At 30.9% G+C, this 20,329-nt stretch overlaps 2 protein-coding genes across 2 annotated transcripts in view; one reads left to right on the top strand and one right to left on the bottom strand.

Moving 5' to 3' along the window:
* Window positions 1-20,329, top strand: part of LOC137399943 (uncharacterized) — a 295,444-nt gene that overhangs the window by 85,991 nt on the left and 189,124 nt on the right. The window lies entirely within an intron of this gene.
* LOC137400275 (uncharacterized) lies at window positions 15,303-19,234 on the bottom strand. Its single transcript, XM_068086607.1, has 5 exons — window positions 19,208-19,234; window positions 17,466-17,660; window positions 17,163-17,252; window positions 16,625-16,889; window positions 15,303-15,706 (listed from the first exon to the last, which is right to left on the bottom strand). The coding sequence occupies exons 1-5, from the start codon at window positions 19,232-19,234 to the stop codon at window positions 15,525-15,527; spliced, it is 759 nt and encodes a 252-aa protein (XP_067942708.1). The 3' UTR covers window positions 15,303-15,524.

Raw genomic sequence — 20,329 nt, 5'->3', positions numbered from 1 at the left:
CATTTAATACTATTTAATTGTAACTATATGACAAACAAAAGCAAATCATAGTATTTAAAAAAGCAATTACAAGTCAAATAAGAGTACAAATGGCAGTTAAATAGCAGACCTTCAACAAAGACGAGGCCAGAAGAAAAATGATATCACATTTACCGACCTGAAATGAGCTCAACATAAGTTGAAGCAGACTTAAATAAGATTATGTTTCCACCATAAAATAGGTCAGGTACTTGTATCTGCTGCTGGATAACCATGAAAATCGATACTACCTGCATCATGGGTCTGATGGCTTGCGACTAAACTAGCAACACCAGCTGTAAATTTAGTACTTTAATCTAAGCATACTGTTTGAGTGACATTTATTAGTCAACAAAAAGCCTGAAAAAACCTTCTAGAACAAAAAAATGCCATGGCCACACTTAACTCGTATATAGATAAAAATAACTCTCGTAAATCGTTGCAGCAGATGAAAAATGCCAGTATGTGTGGACCAGCTTCTGTCAGCAGAATTACACCTTTGTTACTGCAGAAAAAATGCCTTTAGTGATGCAAAAGCTAGTGTTACTCAATACCTTTTGCAAATTGTTTACAAAAATGACTAAATCAAAAATAACCATGCTGGCTCGAAAAATGCTTGGAGTAGAAATTTTCAAGCTGTTGTGCTTTTGCTCAGTCACTCATTGAAAAATCAGTCAGACAGCAAAACATAGAGAGACCAGTTTACGTTGAAAATTGTGGGAAGAAATGTAAGAAAACCTAATGATATATATTGCTCAAATGGACCATGAAAACACATTGTTTTGGTGAAAAAGAACTTTAAAGATACCAGACTGCCATAGAAGCACTCAGCAAAACTTGTCTAGGACACTCCAAGAGTTTGCTAGACAATGGCTATGCATTTGAAAAAAGAGAAACAACAGTTATCTTTGCTATCAGACATCACATAGTCCAGAATATTGACCAAAACCAAATAACAGTGAGGATATTAATCTTAAGATTTATACCAGAGAGTACCATTCTTTTAAAAATTTGAACATAAACCTATTTGATGGTAGTATTAAAACTAAAAGTTCATCATTGTGGTTAGTTAATGAGGTTGATATACTAGGCACTAGTCAATTATAATTATGACTTACAGTTAACTGACAACCATAAAACAAATGAAAGAGGTTAGCATGAAAATTCTAAGACGGCGTTGTCTCCACAAAACAGTTATATTATGATTGAAGTTAACATACACCAAACTCCTCACTACTGCTGTATGAGTACTATGAATACTGTATGATAAGCAAGGTGACCTCTTTTTGTGATTAGAAAGGTAGCAAATATGAACAGTTTGAGAGAAGTATTAACTTCCTCGCTCACAAATGCTTGCAGGAGAAGTTGGAAATAAAGCTATGCTTCGAATGGATGATTGTTACATAATGAGCATAACACCATAAAAATATCTCTATTAGCATCCTTTTCTCTAAAATTATGCATAGTTAAATGTATAATTCTTTTGATTGGTGTCTATGATATTGAAGCAACAATTTCCTTAATGATTGCTACTTAAATAAATATTTCATTTAAATAAAACCTGGCTTTTTGCGGCCAGTTTGACACATTTCTATATAAACTTTATATAATTGCTTTAATGCTATTTGTTACAGTACTTGCAGCCTTTTTGTAAAATAATTTACACAGTGAAGTGGATTAAAACCCCTACTGCACAGTGGTATGACGACATTCGTTATGATGTACATGTACAATGTTTCTTTTATATGAAGATAACTTCAAAACACTGTTCAGCGCTTTATGTAAATACTGCAAATAGAGAATTGCAGTTTTGCCTGTGTAGATAGTAAATATCATCAAAATGTTTGAACCCAGATATACGATATAAAATCTTTCAAAAGCAGACGTAAAATGACACAAATAGAGGTAGTAAAGCGATAACGTTAAAGAGATGCGTGTCAAATATTGACAGATATTATACAGAGATAATTGATATCGGAACCTTTATTCCCAATCATGTTACAGACACAATAACACATAATAACTTTCTTATGATCATTCTCATCATTTTTAGTACCCTTGCTTAAATATATAGTTACAAAGCATGCAGAGTTCTCTCTAATATTTTCGCAGGTGACAGACTACTAAATCTAAAAAAACTTAAGTGATGCATGAGTCTTTTTAGTATTTGATGAGTTTTTTTTAAATTTGATCTCTGATATTGCACCATGCTACAACATGATGAAAAGCACACAAATATGAAGGTAACTGTTGCCACAGTTTTAAATTGATGCAATTGTTAATAGTATTCTATTAGTTTACAGTTTGTTGACTGTCAAACTGCAAAAACAACCAAATTGTACTTCAGCCAAGTAAATATAATTCGAAAAGGTCAAACGACAAATGAGAAAACAAAGAACACTGAAACTTACGCAAAGACAAAAAACATGAATACCACGTGCCAACAAGTTTAAAGTTAGTAGATCACTCAGAAAACCAAGTGCAGATCAAGAAACAAAAACGTGGGCTATAACAAGAACTTTGAGCTCTGGCAGATGTATCAGCAATGTTACTGAAATGATGGATTTTAGGTAGACAGTACAGTATATATTCTGTATAACATTCCTTTAAGCATTAAACCAGTCATTTCAGTTTTTCTGACAAACATCCAAATACAACAACAAAGAGCCAATGATTGCTACCTTCAGAAACTGACAAGGAATCGGTTTGTTTCAACATTTAAATTACTAGTCATACAGTTCAAACACAGGGCAAAACATAAATTTACGCTGAGTATCTCGCTTTATATTTTTATGGTAATATACACAAAACAATGATTTTTATTGGTAGTCTAAGTAATGTGGAAAAAGTTTGTCTGGAAAGCTTTCCTAATTATATTAGTTACATTATTTCTACTGCTAAAGCAGGAAGTAAATTGGTATGATATTTACATTTATTCATTTGAAAGGAATACGTCGGATGAAAATCTTGTAGCTACCGCATCAAAATAAATCTTACAATTATCAAGCAAATCATCAGAGTAAAAAACAAAGCAACATGCACCAGAAAGGACAAAGAAAAAAAAAGATGTGGTCTAGCCTGTGCTAACTGTTAACAAGAAGATATTAGGAAACGGAAAAAGTCGGCAGAATTGAAGATAAAAGCAGTGTGAAGGGATGTATTGGCAAAATGATTAAAAACCAACAAAGGAAGGAGAAGGGAAAAACTCCACACTTGACGATGTTGTAAACTGACAGGAATATTTCAGCAATGAAAAGTTATCTACTAAATGAAAAGTTTAACAAGGACTAAGATATGTTCTCCTTAAAATATGTAAGTAATTAACAACAAAATAACTTGTTAGAAATATCAAATAGTTAACAATCATTAATTAGAAAGAAAGCTGATATAATGTTACAAATTCAAGCATAAATAAGTTTCACAGTACAGTATAGCTTGCCAACAAGCTACAATGTTGGAAGTTTTCATTTAGACCAGAAAGGAGAAATATGAAAAGGGAAAAATTTGTAAATCAGAAAAAACTGCTGCTAGAACAGTGCTGTTTTCAGCTGAAACCACATTCATCAAACCACAAAAACAAAACAAAAAGGAAAATATGCTAGACAATGATAATAACCTAACTAGTTTGGAGAGTGAAGAAATCCTCAGCAGTGTGGTTAAGGCTCTAAGTCAATTGAATGCAGGATTTGTAGCAGATGTAGTAAAGCAGTGTTTAAAATCAACTCGTTAGCTTCTTTTGCTATCTACCAGTTAGTGCTCAAGATATTTCTAAATATATTTCCGAAATCTCGAGTCAAAGAACAACAGAAATCCAAAAGCTGTCACACCTTTTCAGTGACTAATAATGAATGACTTTTATGAGCTGTTGTTTTCAAGAAACAGAAAACACTATCATTACAAACATAAACATTATTACAACAACATTAGGAGGCAACAATTATTAGTAATGTACATACGTTTTAGCTATTACATAATGATTTGATAATTGATTCTCTTTCTGATAAACCATAAGAGTGCAACAGGCATAATACAGTAATTATGAAGTCAAAAAAATCTACTGGTTATTGTATACCCAAGGCTTTCTTTTTTTCAACCAATTTTTTTTATATAAAAGCTGATGTCTCTAATCTGACAAATGGTTTGTGTATTGTACCTATCATAAAACTCTTGAGCAGCTCTAGCAATTGGTCTTGCAGAATAAATGAAAAAAGATTAAAATTATGGAATCAGAGAGCCTAGAATAATACAGCTGTAGAGCTCCACTTATGGAGAATTAGATTAAAACTTTTAATGAAATAAGAAAGAGCAGCAAGTGCTTTTATACAAGTTTTTAAAGATTTTAAGTTTTCAAAGGATTAGTGAAAAACAATGATGGAGCGAAAAAAAATGGTGAAGGTTTTCTTTTTGCACGAAAGTTCCTTTAACTCTCAAAGTTTTTCTGCCAAAAGTAAAATTTCATCTTAAAAAAACCAGTATTCATTTTTTAGGAAGGCGCTTTATTCTGTTCAAAGAGATTCATTACATGTATTTGGCAATGGCATGAAAGCTTACTTAACTATTGCTTTAATATCAAAAAAGAGCTGAGATTTCTGAATTATTTAAAACCTAAAGAAAATTGAAATAATTTAATTGATGACTGTTTAAAACCGCTTTAAGAATTTGTTTCTGTATGTTTTGTTTACTTACTAAATAAGTAATACACAAATATGCTATTAGGATTCTCTATAAAAATGTGACCTATTTTATTTTCAGAGATTATTAAATAAATTATGCTAGTGTATTTATACAACCAATGGTTAATTATATTAGTTACTATATTAGTTAGAAAGAAGAATCGATAACACTAACATAGCAACAAGTTAATTGATACAATTGGGTTTTACTAAAGTTAAGAAACATGAAGTGTTTTCTGCAGTATCTTATGATGGCAGATTGTATGTTTGTCAGCTGACAAACGGACAAAACGGACAGACAGAAAAACATTGAGGTTTATATATATAGATTGCGATGTGCAAAATTTTATGGTTACTCAAAGACACTTTGGAATCGAGTATTTCTTACACTGGGTTAGTAAGAGATAACAATATGCTAAAATGATATTCTTTGTTGTTACTGTGGTAAAACAGGAACAAATATTACTTTCAGAATATTAGTACATTATTCTGACTATTAAAAGTTAAAGATTTAACTTGTAGGTCACCAATATATATACTAAACTAGCTGTGCCTCTCAGCTGTGCCTCTCAGCTGTGCCTCTCAGCTGTGCCAGGTATTAAAAATCAGCTTATAAACGGTGAGAAGTGATGAGATTTGCTTACCACTTGCTGGCAGGCAACTTGCTTGGCACATTGCCAATTGACCAAGTTATTGCAAAGTGGTAACCACTACTCTTTGTGTTTTTTTACATGTAGATGCTATAGAAAATACTAAAAAAAACTAATGATTTTTCATGCTTTTAGCATTTGATTATGAGATTTTTTTTAAAACAAATAAATTACATATAAATATGCCATAGCGGTTAAATAGTTCCAAGTACTCATTTTCTTACAGAGGCATTTTATTTTGTTTAAAGAAATTCAACACATTATTTTGAAAATTACACGGAAGCTTATCTAACTATCAGTCTAATATCTAAAAAAGATCTTTCATTTTTAAACTATAAAAATCTAAATATTTTGATCTCATTTTATTGACAGCTGCTTAAAACAGCATTTAAAGATGTTTTTTTCTACTGAACAATTTATTAACAATCAACTTATTGGGAATTTATTTGAACATCTGTGGCTTATTTAAATCTTTAGCGACTATAAAATGAACTATGGTAATGCCCATATAGTACTCATAGTTAAATATCCAAGAGTATTAAGTAAAACAATTACCTAGCATGAATATTCTTTATAGTTCACATTTGCAAACTTTCTTTTTAAACATTAACATGGTCTTTCCTGTAACAGTTAGTTGTTTTACATATACTGTTCTTATTAAATTTTTGTAATTAGAACCATTGAGTTTTGACGGTTTGAGTTAAGAAAGTTAAAAAGAATTAATTTAACAAAATTATTACAGTTGTTCCAAGAGCAGTATGGGAAATAAGATTTTCTGTGGAGATATTTTGCGCAATCAGGCCTGTCATATTTTGCCTACGCAATTTGCTAAGGCAGTTAAACATACAGAGCTGAATATCTCAAAGATTCATACCAAAAACAATTTAGTACTATTACTAAACATGCAGATCCTTCCTAGTCTGGTCGTATATACATGGATATCTATTGAAATATTAGTGTGAATACACACATAACTTCTTGTTTTTTTCATATATAGCTTTTGTTGATAAACTAGTGCAAATAGAATTGTTTAGTTTTGACTCAAGCAAATAAGAAAATGCAAAACAGACAATTTAATAAAAGTTAACAGAAATACTTGTACATTTCTATTAAAATATTAATAGGGCGTCTCTGATGACTGCTAATAGTTTTATGTTGTAAGTGTTGTTGTAAACCTTTTTAATCAGAAACATTTATTTTTGAATCATCAAAATAAAAAACTGTCAATGAATGAATTTGATAAAGTTGAGACAAAAACAAAAACATATTATGAAATTATACTTCACATATTGGTAGACATTTTTGAAACAGTTCCTATGTTAGTGAAATGAGTATAGCACACAGTTATTTACTACTAAAAACTTCATGAGAAGATTCATAAAAGCACTATTCCATCAAAATTCTAATTAAGGTGTATGAGTTTTTTTAAGTATTTTTTTTGCATTTAGCATAATATAAACTTTTATAAAAGTTATTTATAGTTCTATGAGAAACTGTAGGCTTAGTTTATTTTGTGTAGTATCTGTTTTAGTTAAATATTTGCTACTTTTTTGTGTAGAAGCAGCGGTGCTATGCAGAAAACAACGTACACAAACAAAATTAAAATAGTTTCATGATGACTAGTAAGTCATTTTAAAACTTTAGATTTGAACAACACAAGAATCCAGGCTTTAAGTACCCATAATGCAAATTGAATGTCCATGGTAATTGCATGTTATCTATGCACTAACTAGCCATCATTACAAGGACTTATTTCAGGGAGTATTCATTTTTTTAGAAAAAAATGGACCTAGTTTTATTGATGCTGAAATAAGGTATAATTCTTCTCTACAAATACTTGATTAAAAAGCATGGTATATACTCCTTGAAGTAGCAAAGTCAGTCATTGCTAGAACACAAATTAGAAGTATTAAATTGTCATTGCTTATGGTAACTTTAAAATACCATCAGCTAACCTCTATGAATGATAACTTGTAAAATTTTTTAACGTAACTACACACAGTTTTTAATCACAGAACTTAAACAGTGACTTTTGAAGTACATAATGTTAGTTATTTACTGTGAGGCAGTCTTCGTCTATATTACTTAGCAGCTTATGCTAAGTAATAGCCTAAAATTTGTCATTAGTTACTAAAATTTACAGCAATTTGTGTACTACCTTGGTAATTTGTTTGCAAATATGCAAGCACTATATGTTCATGCAAGTAAAACATGATCTCATTTAAAAAGTGTTTGTTTCTGCTGATAAAATGAATCTAAGTATAATAAATGAAAACCACTGGCATATGGCGTGATTGAAGTTAACACAAATTATAGAATATGAAAATATATTCTGCAGTCTGAAAAAGTTTGGAAATCAGTGACTATAGTCTGCTTTCCAATATAGTTACCTGAAATCAAAGTAAGCATACGCTTGTTCTGATATGTGAAGCGCACAACTATTCTAACAGAAGCACTAAATACATGGTTTAGTTGAAGCGACCATATCCTTCAATAAAAAAATAACCTCATGACTTAGACACTATATGATTGTTATGCATGCAGTTGTTATTGTGTTGCCAAGCAACCTTACTAGTGCGCCCATACGCCTGCTACTGTAAGAACTAACACACCTAGTAACACTAGGGCCGTTTAAATTGCAAAAAATAAATATATATATCATTCAACTTGTTAATGAAACACCTGCATTTATTATCAATTTTTGCACGTGATGAAAGCTGTTCAAATATTTTAAGGAACTTATAAGATCTCAAACTTATCCTAGGACACTTATGTATTCGCCTCATCTAACTTTTGAGTTTTTGCGTAGTCATCCTCTTGCGAAAATTTCATGTGCGAAACTAAACTATCATAACAAACGAGCGAAAAAGTGAAATTAATTAGCTTTGTTAATTGATAGTCCAAGAAACCAATGACAGCAACTGATCCAATTGCATTATCGACCTTGCCTACACCATTCTACCTGCGGTTCACAATTACAAACTAGTCTCAAATTGAAATTTTTTTCTTATCAGTGAACCAGGCCCACATTCCCTGGGGCGGCTGGCCGTCCCAACTTTTTAGGAACTTTCCGCGGCTAAGTACAGTCAAATTCTAATAACTCGCCCTCGGATAAAATGTAACATTTCATTTCAAACACAAGGTTAACTCGAACGGATTTGTTTGGTCCGTTCCCACGCAATGATAAATTGCTTCAGATAACTCGACCTCAACATCATTTATTTGAAAAGTTATTTGCCCCACGGCTATGGAGACGGTTTTTATCGCTGTAGAATATCACTATTCGAAGCCATAGAGACAAACATCAGCTTTTAGTAGTTCTTAGGCGTCATTATTATCATCATCAGTGGCAAAATATTCTTGTTAACGATCTTTATAAAGGTTAGCGAAATATCAAGTTTTACCAAACAACGTAAAATAAAATCGGCAAAATTGATCTTTGTTAAAACGCTCAAAAGAAAAATATGTCTTTTCTTTGACCGTTTTAACTGCGGTCAAATTTTGCCTATTTTAATTTAAAAACGTCTCGTCAGTCACATCACCTAAAACAAAACAAATCTCAAGAAATAGAAAAATGCTGACACTTTTCGATAAAATTTTTTAAAACTTCACACAAGAGGCTTGGCTGAGGCCCTACATAAAAAAACCTGTTGGAGGCTTACACTACCCCCTCAACACCCCCAGGTGTTCATAACTAGTCGCCTAAAATTAGCCGCCCCAACTTGCAACCAGTAAATACAGGCCGGCGGTGAGCTGAACCTGAGGAATCTAATTATGTTTGTTCCACTGCATTTATTTTCACATCACCATATTTTCCTACTCAGCAGAAATGCGAAATTAAGATGCAGTGAAATTTTCTCTGTATGCTACTCATGAATCTAAATCCTAGCAAAATATAAGTGTCCTAGGGTATGTTTATAGTTTTTTAATTTCACACTTCATCTTCTTATAAATTATTTGCTTAAATTAACTTATTTATTTTGTATTTTGCTTGTTTCTATTTAGAATCTAGTGACTTGAAATCTTTCAAGCATTATAAGTGTGTGGTTGCTATTATAGAATCACCAACTCACCAAAAAGGTAAAATTTCTTTTTTTTAATGTTAACTTATAATGAGGTAAAGCAAAAGTTTTTTTTATAGAAATAACTGCCTTTTACTTGCCAAACACTTACCAATTTTAATGGCCAACCAATACCTCCCAATGTAAGAGTAAATGTGACAGACAAACTACGATGCAGTTGTGGAGCGTGCAAAAAATGACGACTGATACAGGAAGTTTTGAGGTTTTTTTTGTAAATTACTCAAAACCATTGAACTATTATTATTTGCTATTCATCTGACTTACTTAGCCACTATCCTGAAGGCTCTGATTTATGAAGTCAAATAGCTAGCAGGAAATTGCTTAGATTTACTACTTATATTGCACTAATATTGCAGTTTTCATGCAATTCTGTAAAAGCAATAATTTTTAAGTTTAGAACACTGGAAGTTTAAGTACACTAGACTTTTTTAATGTCCTTATAATACTATTCTATTATATAATGGGAGCATATGTTTCTTCAAAATATAAAAATTGAGATTTACTTTTTAATAAGAATGCATGAATTAAAATTTTCAAATGTGATAACTTATTATATAATTTAGGTTTTAATTCAAAGGGTCTTTATTTATTAAGGTTTTCCCACGACCAAACAAGAACGAAGCGATTGATTGGGAGATTTATGATAAATGCACATGTGCACACAACTCCCGAAAAATTATCCGTTAACGGCCGTCACCAAACCCTTGCTACAAAATCCTATCAACAATTTTAACTATTTTTTAGTAAAGTCGTTTAAGTATAATAATGATGCAAAACGCATATAAACTTATTTAAATATGTTACCAAGCCTTTGAAAGGTTACCACAAATTCTTAAAACTAACTCATCTGATCGGATTATACATAGATAGACAGATTAATTCTGTCAAAAATCGCCACAAAACACTTGAACAGCTTGGTTTAGTAATAGTTTCGACCGACCTACGAAACGCCAATAAAGCTGTGCAACAGGTAGTAGAACTATTTAGCAGTGCGCAATTCAGCACGAGAAAAACGTGCTCATTTCACCAGTCTATGGCATTGTTTAATTGCCAAGAAGGTTTGTGTACTGTTTGAGACTGTTTGAGGCGTAGACCGATTTACAGGTACAAAAATGTGGTACACAGCTTATCAGCCTACGTTTTTGTCCAATCACCGAAGGTTTTTCAAATTATTTAGAATTTCTAGAATTATCAGCCAGATTTCGTTACATCTTATTTACAAGTTAGGGCGTTACTACAATGCCCTTTTATGACAAGAATATTTCTTTATTTCACTCCAGTTTGCATAAAACTTCCAGACACGTAAATGCCAATGCTTGCTTTTTGTTACATATTGCTGTCAAAACCATTCTACATTCACAACACAACCAACTTTCAAACCGTATATTACACATCAGCTTGCCATTTAACTTTTAATATTGCATTTCAGAAATATAATAAACATATTTCTTTATTGTTGTTGTTAGTTAAATTATGTACAGTAGTTTAGGTCTACAGCTTGACTTAATATTTATTTTAACCAACAACCAACTTTCAAATTGTATATTACACGGCAGCTTGCCATTTTACTTTTAATATTGCATTTCTATATAATAAGAGATTTAAAAAACGAATTTCATTATTGCTGGTGTTAGTTAAATTACGTATGGTAGGTTAGGTCTACAGCTTGAATTAATATTTATTTTATGCGTTGTAAAACATTTAATAATATAAATTAAAATAAATTATTAAATAAATAATATGAAATATTTATTTAATGCCACTCTTAGCCATTCAGGCATTCCTCTCGATCTAGCGTGGGGTTTGACAATACACAAGAGTCAAGGTTTTACCATGGCTAAAGCTGTCATTGATATATGCCACCACGAAATGACCTCCAACTTTACCTCCAAAATAAATTATTAGTTGCGCCTTTTTAGAGTTGCGCTCTATCCAATTTATTTCATATCATCTCAAACAAGTCACATTTACATTACACTCTGTCAATTCCTGCTGAGAACTAATTTTTCAACAACCAACAGTACCCTTTCTTTTTTCCATTATTACTTTGGTCGTGGGCTGTATGACAGTGGAATTTCTAGTAGAGATATAATAATAACTTTCATTATAATTAGAAACTATTATAATTCAAGAAGTTTATAAAATTATAAATGCATTGTATTTATAAAAGTTTATGCGTTGTTTGAGTTTATAAAATTATAAATTATAAAGTTTGTAATTTAAAGAAAATTATAATAAGAAACTTTCGTTGAATTCTTTTGCTAGTTCTTGGTGTTTATCTAATATAAAGGTAACACTGATAAAGGATAATAGAGACATAAAGACTAGCAAAGTTTTTGTTTTTGTATGACAGCTGCTGTCTCAAATTTTTCTGCCAAAAATGAATTTTCATTCTAACAATCATTTCAAGTATTCAAACTGTACAGAAGCTGCATTAGTTACTTTTTAATAGAAGTTGAATGGATAAGTTGTAAAATTACGACTTTTTCTTGAGTGGCTTCCTGTTGCCCAATGTCAAAAAAAAGAGAAACCATCAAAATGTTGATATGACCGTTTAAATGCTGGAACAAACACTCCAAACATAAAGGCTAGCAGGTTTTGACTTGTTAGCCAACTAAGTACGCACTAATTTTCACAGTTATATAATTATCACTTCCTTCAATATTTATGAAGCAGAAACTATTCAATTTATAGCTGTTTGTTGTGTAGATGTATTTGTTAACGCTGTATTAGCTACGGTGTAACTAATCTTTTGAAATTTAGTGTCACAACAACTGAGAGGTCAAGCATTCAATGTAAATACAGCTCTTAGATATCTCAATTGCAAAATGTTTGGTCTCAAACAGAATCTTTTTGAAGACAATAAGTAACAACAAAAGAAATTGAATGTTTTCTTTCATGAAATTGGTGCGAATACCACATGCAGGCTGCTATCATATTTTAATGTTTACAAATATTTAACAAAATAATTTCTGTTTCTCTGATCCAGACCGGAGAGGTAACTCACACAGATACTGCTAGTAAAGATATAGGACTAACTAAGCTAGCACAAAATGGATTGAATATGCTAAGGCAACTCTAACATGTCAGTTTGTCTTTCACACAATAACTTATACTTGATGTATATAATTTTGGCTAAAAAGCTCGAGGTCAGTAAACATGAATGTTTTACTGAGTCAAAATCTGCAAACGATATTATGATTGTTTAACTTTAAAAAAGACTTCTTTTTGATGCCGGTAATTTACTTAGCAGAACAGGAAAAACGCAGACCAACAAACAAAGATATGGGCTATAGCAAGAACTTTGAACTTTGACAGATATATCCAAAATGATAACAAAATATTAGGTTTTTTTTGGTAGACAGCAATGGATACATCCTCTATGACAATTGTTGAAACTTTAAAGAACCAATCATTCTAGTTTTTCTGACATCTATCCAAATATACTAACAAGGAACAAATGAAAATTAGAGATTGCTACCTTCAGGAACTGATGGGAAACAGTTTTGGTTCAGCATTTTAATTGCTAACAGTATCGCTCAAACAAGGAAACAACATAATTAAAAGCTGATTATCTCATTTTATATTTATAAAGTAATATAAAAAAAACAACGATTTTTTGCATCAATCCAAATAATGCGAAAGAAGTTTATCTAGAAAGTATTCCTAATTACTTTAGTTTATATGATTCTACAACTACAGCAAGAATAAAAGTAAAATGGTACTTCATCTATTCAGCTGTTAGGACTACATCGGATTAACATCTTAAAGCAGCCATTTGAATGGCAATCTTGCAAGTATCAAGCAAACCATTGAAATGAAACAAACAAAAAGTATCATACACCAAACACAAAAGGAAAATAAACAAAATTGGTAAGTACATGTAACTTGTGCTAGCAATTAACAAAAATAAATTAGCAAATGAAAACAGTAAGCAATCTAACATAATCAAACTTTCTCTCATAAAACTTTATCAAATTTAAGAATTGATTTGAATCTATTATTTGTCAAATTGAAGTTTTAATTCATGCAATCATACATGGCATCTTTTGGAAAACATAATTTGGTTACGAAATTTGAAACAAATATTTGTAATGCAGTTTAAAATTATGTTAGGAATAAGCAATACTTTTTACATATGTTCAATATTACAACTCATTTTATTTCAATAGCAATTTTAGAAATAACTCTACACAAAAGGTTTAGTTACATAATTATCTACAAAAAAATGTTTGTGATAAAATATAACAAGAATTCAAAATTAAAAAATCAATTTAATTGATTTTTTGGCTAAGGCTAAATAATAATTATGACATCACATTGTGGAAACAACAACCAAGTGATTTTTGGTTGCAGGACATACTTTTGACACCCTGTTTTTCATAGTTCTATTATTATCTGTGTTTTGAATATAGGCTAATTCGAAAGCCACGACTCTGATGTATTGGACTATATAATAAAATAATTATATAACTTATGTTCTTTAAGTAATTTAATTGGCAAATTAGTGGCTATATAGCATAGTACTGCTGGTTTTTACAAGCATTTGATATAGACCTTTTTGTTTTTATTAATAGTTTGATCTCTTACAATGAAAAGTATTTAAAACTAAACAGCTGCAAAAAACTTTCAACTTCCAATGGTGCGGCCTTATATGTACGTTTTGATAATATTGAAAACAAGAATATTGTAATGTCACAATTATTTTTATATCATATAATATATTTTATGTTGCTTGATTAGCTGAAAAAAACTTACCCACCAAGGTATAACATTGCAATAGAGACGACTCTATTAAAGTTTAAACCAATTAATTATAATAGTATTGGAACAACGTCTTTTAATTTTTAGGAGTTATGTCAAATTTTATTATACATTTATTGGACTATGTCTAATAAATATAATTTATTTCTTGTTTCCTGAACAATTGTCTACCAGACATTAAATACATAAAATATGTAGGTACAAGCTGCTATATAAAGAAATGAAATATTACAGTTTCATCTAAGTTTCATTTTTCAACTCTGTTGTGTACAACTGTACAACTTTAGTGTTTATAACTTCAATAGATTTTACAGCTCATTACTAGTATAATATAATTAATCATGTAAATACTGAGTTTTTTAAATACTCATGTGCAGCAATGCAAAAAATGTTTTGCTACTAAAATGTTAAGTAGCTGTGGATCATGAAAATGTAGTTTTATGTAATTAACTTTTTTAAAAATGCATTAAATATTTATTTTATAAAAAACCTGATCAGATAATTAGACGTTGTAAAATTTAAACGCAGCTGAAGTTCAAAAGATGCTAGCTAAATAAATCCTTTAGAAATGGCTGTTGAAGCTTTCAGTGTCGGACACAAATTTTTTTACTTTACTAAGAATGTTGCCATTCAGACTTATCAAAATGCCCAGCAATAAAATTGTTCCTAAAATTGTGAGGATTAGAAATAAATGCTTTAGGTTTTTATTGCAAAGAAATTTAAGTTAGAATTGAAGGCAAATAGTATTGAGTCAATTTTTCATTTGAATAAACTAATAATAGGGGAGTCTAAGCAATATTCAGAATAAAAACAATGAATAATTAATTTTGCCAAATCACAGCAAAAATCAGTTATTATTTTTTTTAATTTAATTTTTGCTATTACAAAAAACTTGTATTTGCATACCACTTATAAAGTTAAATTATTATTTTTATGTTCTTCAAGAGTTATAGGCCTATATACAAACAGAAACAAGACCTTCACAAATGTAGAGGAATTGTAAGAAATAGAATGAGTAATGCGTGCATCGTAGTTGTATTTGACAAATATCAGAAAACATATAGCTCAGTTACAGAATCAAGTCTATAAAATATGATATGAAAGCAAGAGCCTGCAGAAGAACAGTTTAGTTAGAAACATGTATTAATTAGAGCATAGTTTATATTGATCAGATATACATTGGAGTATTCTGAACAATAAGAACTCTCGTTTGTATAGGTCAGAAGAGAAAGAGGGCCTGGCAAATATGTAATAATGATGAAGTAGCTATTGCATAATTTTCATTAGTACAAGTGTGTGTCGTTAGGTTTATTGGTAGTTTAGAAAGAGCCATAGAATTATCCGGTATAAGTTGAGCAGCCGTATGGGTAATATGCACAATCATCTCTGTAGTGCAAGTACGTAACAGAGCACCTATAGAGATCACCATTAATTGTGCAGTACCACCAGTACTTGTGGTAGTGCCAGTAGTATAGTCCTCTCTTCTCTCTGCTAAGTTCATTCTCTCCTCCTTCATTCTCTGCATTATAAAATATAACAGCACTATACCTAACTTGTCATCAAATCTGGAAAACAAAATAGCACTGCAGCAGCACGAGTTCGGGCCAAATCTGGCTATTGCAATGGAACTTCTACAGGCAACAATTGTAAAAGAATATATATTGAATTTTGATTACCAAGAGAACTTAAGGAACAATTAGGTGGTGTTTGATAAATTTTTTTTCATACTAATGTACATGTATATAATTGAACATCATCTTTTTTGTAAAAAATTGGCGCTTCATAGAATGATAAAATTTTGAATAAGTAATTAGTGAGATTAACAAGTAATTCATGCTCGAGGAAAATAGTTTTCAAAATATTTTTCAATAAATAGTCCTTCAAGAAACGTTTTGAAATGAATGAGAACTTATTGGATACTGAAATAGTTTCAAGCAACTATATATGTACATATTATGTATTTTACTTAGATTACTCCAAGTTTTTTCTGTAAAAAAATAATAAACAAAATATTCAATACAGAAATGACAAAACCGTGTAGATGGTGGTTAGAGCAACGTTACATGAAGATTTAAAAATCCAATTGCGCAGCTTTTATTCGTATTTTGGCATATTAATTGACTGTCAGAAAACAGCATTATTAAAATAAAGTTTGTCGTAAAGTGCAAGCATGCCACAAATTTGAAGAGAGATGGTCTCAAACTGACTAGTTTGGTTTGAAAAGAATAGTAGTAGATCGATCCAAAAGTAGATTCTGCTATTTCAATTTTGAGAAATTTGAAAAAAATAAAGTTTACTTTGTTTGCCAAACATGATTTACAGTCCACAATTTTTTGGTTGTTGTTACCATATTTTAAAGAGCTGTTCAACATCATACCAAAACAAACTTAAGAATTGAACTTTAAGTACTCCATTGAATTGCTGTATTTTCACTAACCTGGCTCATTGTCATTGCTGTTCTTCATGATGACCATCCATTGGTATCCACTTCTACACTCATCATGAACCCTTTGGGGCAGGAAATTTGTATCGGAAATTTTACCAGGAACAACTTCTATTTTAATTTCAGTTTCTTTGGCTGCCACTTCACCTCTATCATTAGACTGTAAGAAGTCCTCCAAGCCAGCATCAATTGTGCTGTTTCCTCCTATGGGTATTATGTAACAAACAGGGTCTTCTGGGTTCTTTCTCACATGGATTCCCTGTGAAGTATGAAAATAAAAGTGATATAGAACATGTTTAAGCTCTGATTCAGTTTCTATTACAGAATATGGCTAAATATTAAAGTTGAAATTTGCAAACAAAAAGTAGTAATAATAATACTTAAACACAAAAAAAGCTTTAAATTATTTATTTTGGTTTGGATTTTAAGCCATGAATAGAGCAAACACCTTATTCATTTTGTTTACTGTTATCTATTTTATAACTTCGAACGGCTATTACAGTATTTAACTAAGATATATGCATAGATGTACCTTGCCAAGATCATCAAAGTCAAAGCCTCCATCATTCTGGTAGTTGTAGATCAGGCGCCCCCCATGGCTGTACTCCATGCGATCTTTTTCCTTGAACAATCACCAAAACATAAAACTGTTATTTAAGCACTCCTTATGTTAACTTTGGATTTCAGTAGAATTAATAACTGCGAATTTAAAATTTGAGTTATTTTAATGTTCTGTTATAACGCTTTTCAACTTTTTTGGTAGGTTTGCATGTGAATTAAAAACTTTTAAATTCTAGCAATATTATTAACACAAGTTTTGAGAAAATTCGCTCACCTCCTTATCTGAAGTTTTTACAGTGATTTCAGCTTTCAGATTGACACTCTCTTCACTCTTTTCTTTGTTCTGGTTGGTAGAGTGAGTGTTGGCCAAAGCCAGGTAGATGATAGACGCTACCGACACTGTTAGCAGCAGGGTAAGTACCAACATGGAAATTCCAAGCAGCTTGGACTTGCCTGTTCCTGACATCTTCTGAAATATACATATTAGGAATTTTGTGAAAACTCATTGAAACGGATGTATTGTTTTAGACAGACTTTCAGTTTCATGAAATTTTATTTCATTGGTAGATCCCTAAATAAATCATTGTTCACAACAGCTACTAACTGTAACAACGTTAGCTGAATAAAATAGCACTTACCATATCTGGCTATTATTTAAAAGCAGGAGGCATTCACTAAAGTGTACGAATATATCATTTTTCTTAATATGATTATTACTGATATCATACCTGGTAATATTTTCCTTTAGAAAAAGTTTCCTATAGGCTAGTCATAGAAAAGAATGGTGAAACATGTAGTTGTAAGGAGTTACATCAAATGTGATTGAATTGAGTATTTACCCAGAAATCAGCAACAAATTACCCTTGTGGATTATTTGAAAACTAAAAATATATTCATAATATATTGTTGAATGGTTTAAAACACACATGGCTAAAAATTACAGGTTGACAAAAACACACCTGGTATTGATGCGAGTGGTATTAAGCCACAAGTTAAACAATTACATGATTTACTTTTGGTGTTTAAATGAAACACTCTCAATGAATGGTATTTTTTTGTATATTACTTATCTACTGTAGGTAAAAAACTGAGATAAAGAGATGAGATAACCATTCATAAATAAATTCATAAGAAGACAGTTTTTACCTGTTACAGGTAAAAACTGTCCTCTTATAAATTTTTTATGAGTGGTTTTAACTTGATAGCATTTGCGTACGATTTTCTGAACCAGTTAAGCCTCGGTGTAAGCTAACTATAGTTGTCTTATAAAACTAGGTAACAAATACTCATTAGCCAACTTTTGAAGGTTTACTTACACTTCAGGTCTAGTTGATCTCTCAGTTAAATTTAGCTATAAAAAACATAGTATGGAATTTGTAGCATATTTGCTAATTTTATAAAAAACACACACGTTTTTGACAATGATATAGGTGATATCAAAGTAACATGTCATCGGCTGTGCATGCTGAAAATATGTTCTTACCTGAACTTATAACTCAAATTATGAAAGGTTTTTATTTAACTGAAAACTTGGATGAAAGTTGTTTTCTTAAACAAGTAATAAAAATTTGTAATAGTACTTAATTAAAAATTTTATTTGAATAAACTATCCTCCCATTTTATAAATGCAACCAAAGCTTTTTGCTTCTGAAAAGTATAAATTTAAAGCTGTGAAAAAATGGTGTATTAAAGTCAATATTAACTTAGTCAATATTTGCCTCTTTTCAGATTTTATCTTATCTCAACTCATTAGGTTCAAAAATAAATAGTTTTTCAAAAGGCCATTTTGTTATTGAATGCCCTGCTACTTATATTCATCAGTTGCATCAATGCAAAAGTCACACGCTTTATGTTCTCCTTAACATTTCTTTTTTAAAGTTTGCTATAGCATATAGATGCATAGCGCAGTAATGTCTTTTTTCATAGACGGACACCCTAAAAAAATAGTGACCAAAAAATTGGAAATATTTTTAAATGAAGAGAAACTGTTGCTTCTCTCCAAAGTTTTTAACTCACCTCGGTGATCTCTGACTTCTCATCCATCTTGAATTAAAGCTCATTTGCTGTTTGTGCTCCTTTTATAGCTAACTAATGGCTGCGCATGCGCTCCTGTAGACTTGAACTAACGCCATGTCACGTAATGGGTAATTAGGTTCAACTGGAGAATTAAAAATATCAGACAATGTTGTAAAAATTTTATTTATAGTACAAGGAAAAACTTATTTTGACGTCAGAAAACCTGCAAAACATTATGTGTTTGGAATAGCACTGAGAACGGTTGTTTTGAGAAAAAGCATTATATAGGCTACTAAATAGTTTAGCCTTATAACTTGATGAGGGCGTTTGTATTATACAATCGATAATGTATAATGAGGTCATGCAATGAAAGTTTTTGAAATACAGTTTGTTCTGAAAAAACTTTCTGTTACAGATCCTATATGTATGTATAAAAAAGGTGGTAGGCCAGGTCTTTAGATAGGTGATAGGCCAGATTTGGGTAGGTGGCTATTGTTTTGCCAGTGAATAGGTTGCCCTACCATTTTTTATTATAAAGCTAGGCTGTTGCATAACACTTTAGGTCTGTGTCTTTAGTCAAAGACATTGGCTGAATTTAACGCCTATTGTAATAGTTAGCGTACTCAGTAATATCAGCCATGCAAAACTTCCTATTCCGTCTCCATTTATAACACATAATGTAACCTATTATTTTTAGAATACACTGCCAAGTTATTAATTTTTTTCAATCATATTTTGAAATTGCAGTTTAGTAAAAAATAAATGTACTTTATCAAATAGAGAGCTGAATAGAAATGTAGTCATACATAGGCTGAGGAAAAACTTACTTTTTGCTGGGAATGATCTCGGCAATTTAAATTGTTGTTATGACAGCCAACATTTTGGCAGCAGAATTGCTGCTAACACTGTCTATTGCTTGTTTTTTTATAAGCTCAATGATCAAACAGGTGAGCTCAGTGATTTTGGGTTGTACACAGAGCTGTGAAGGAACAATATTATACAACTATTAAGAGACTTTTGAAGAAACATGTGAGAAATTCCACATGCTTTATGTAAAAGCCATAGACAAGTGAATGCGGTGATTGTTGAAACCAGAATTGTCTCAGACCAAAATTTTTCAAA

This window comes from Watersipora subatra, chromosome 7, assembly GCF_963576615.1.
Source record: "Watersipora subatra chromosome 7, tzWatSuba1.1, whole genome shotgun sequence".
In the NCBI taxonomy this organism is placed as follows: Eukaryota; Metazoa; Bryozoa; class Gymnolaemata; order Cheilostomatida; family Watersiporidae; genus Watersipora; species Watersipora subatra.
This window is presented reverse-complemented; position numbering and strand designations above follow the sequence as displayed.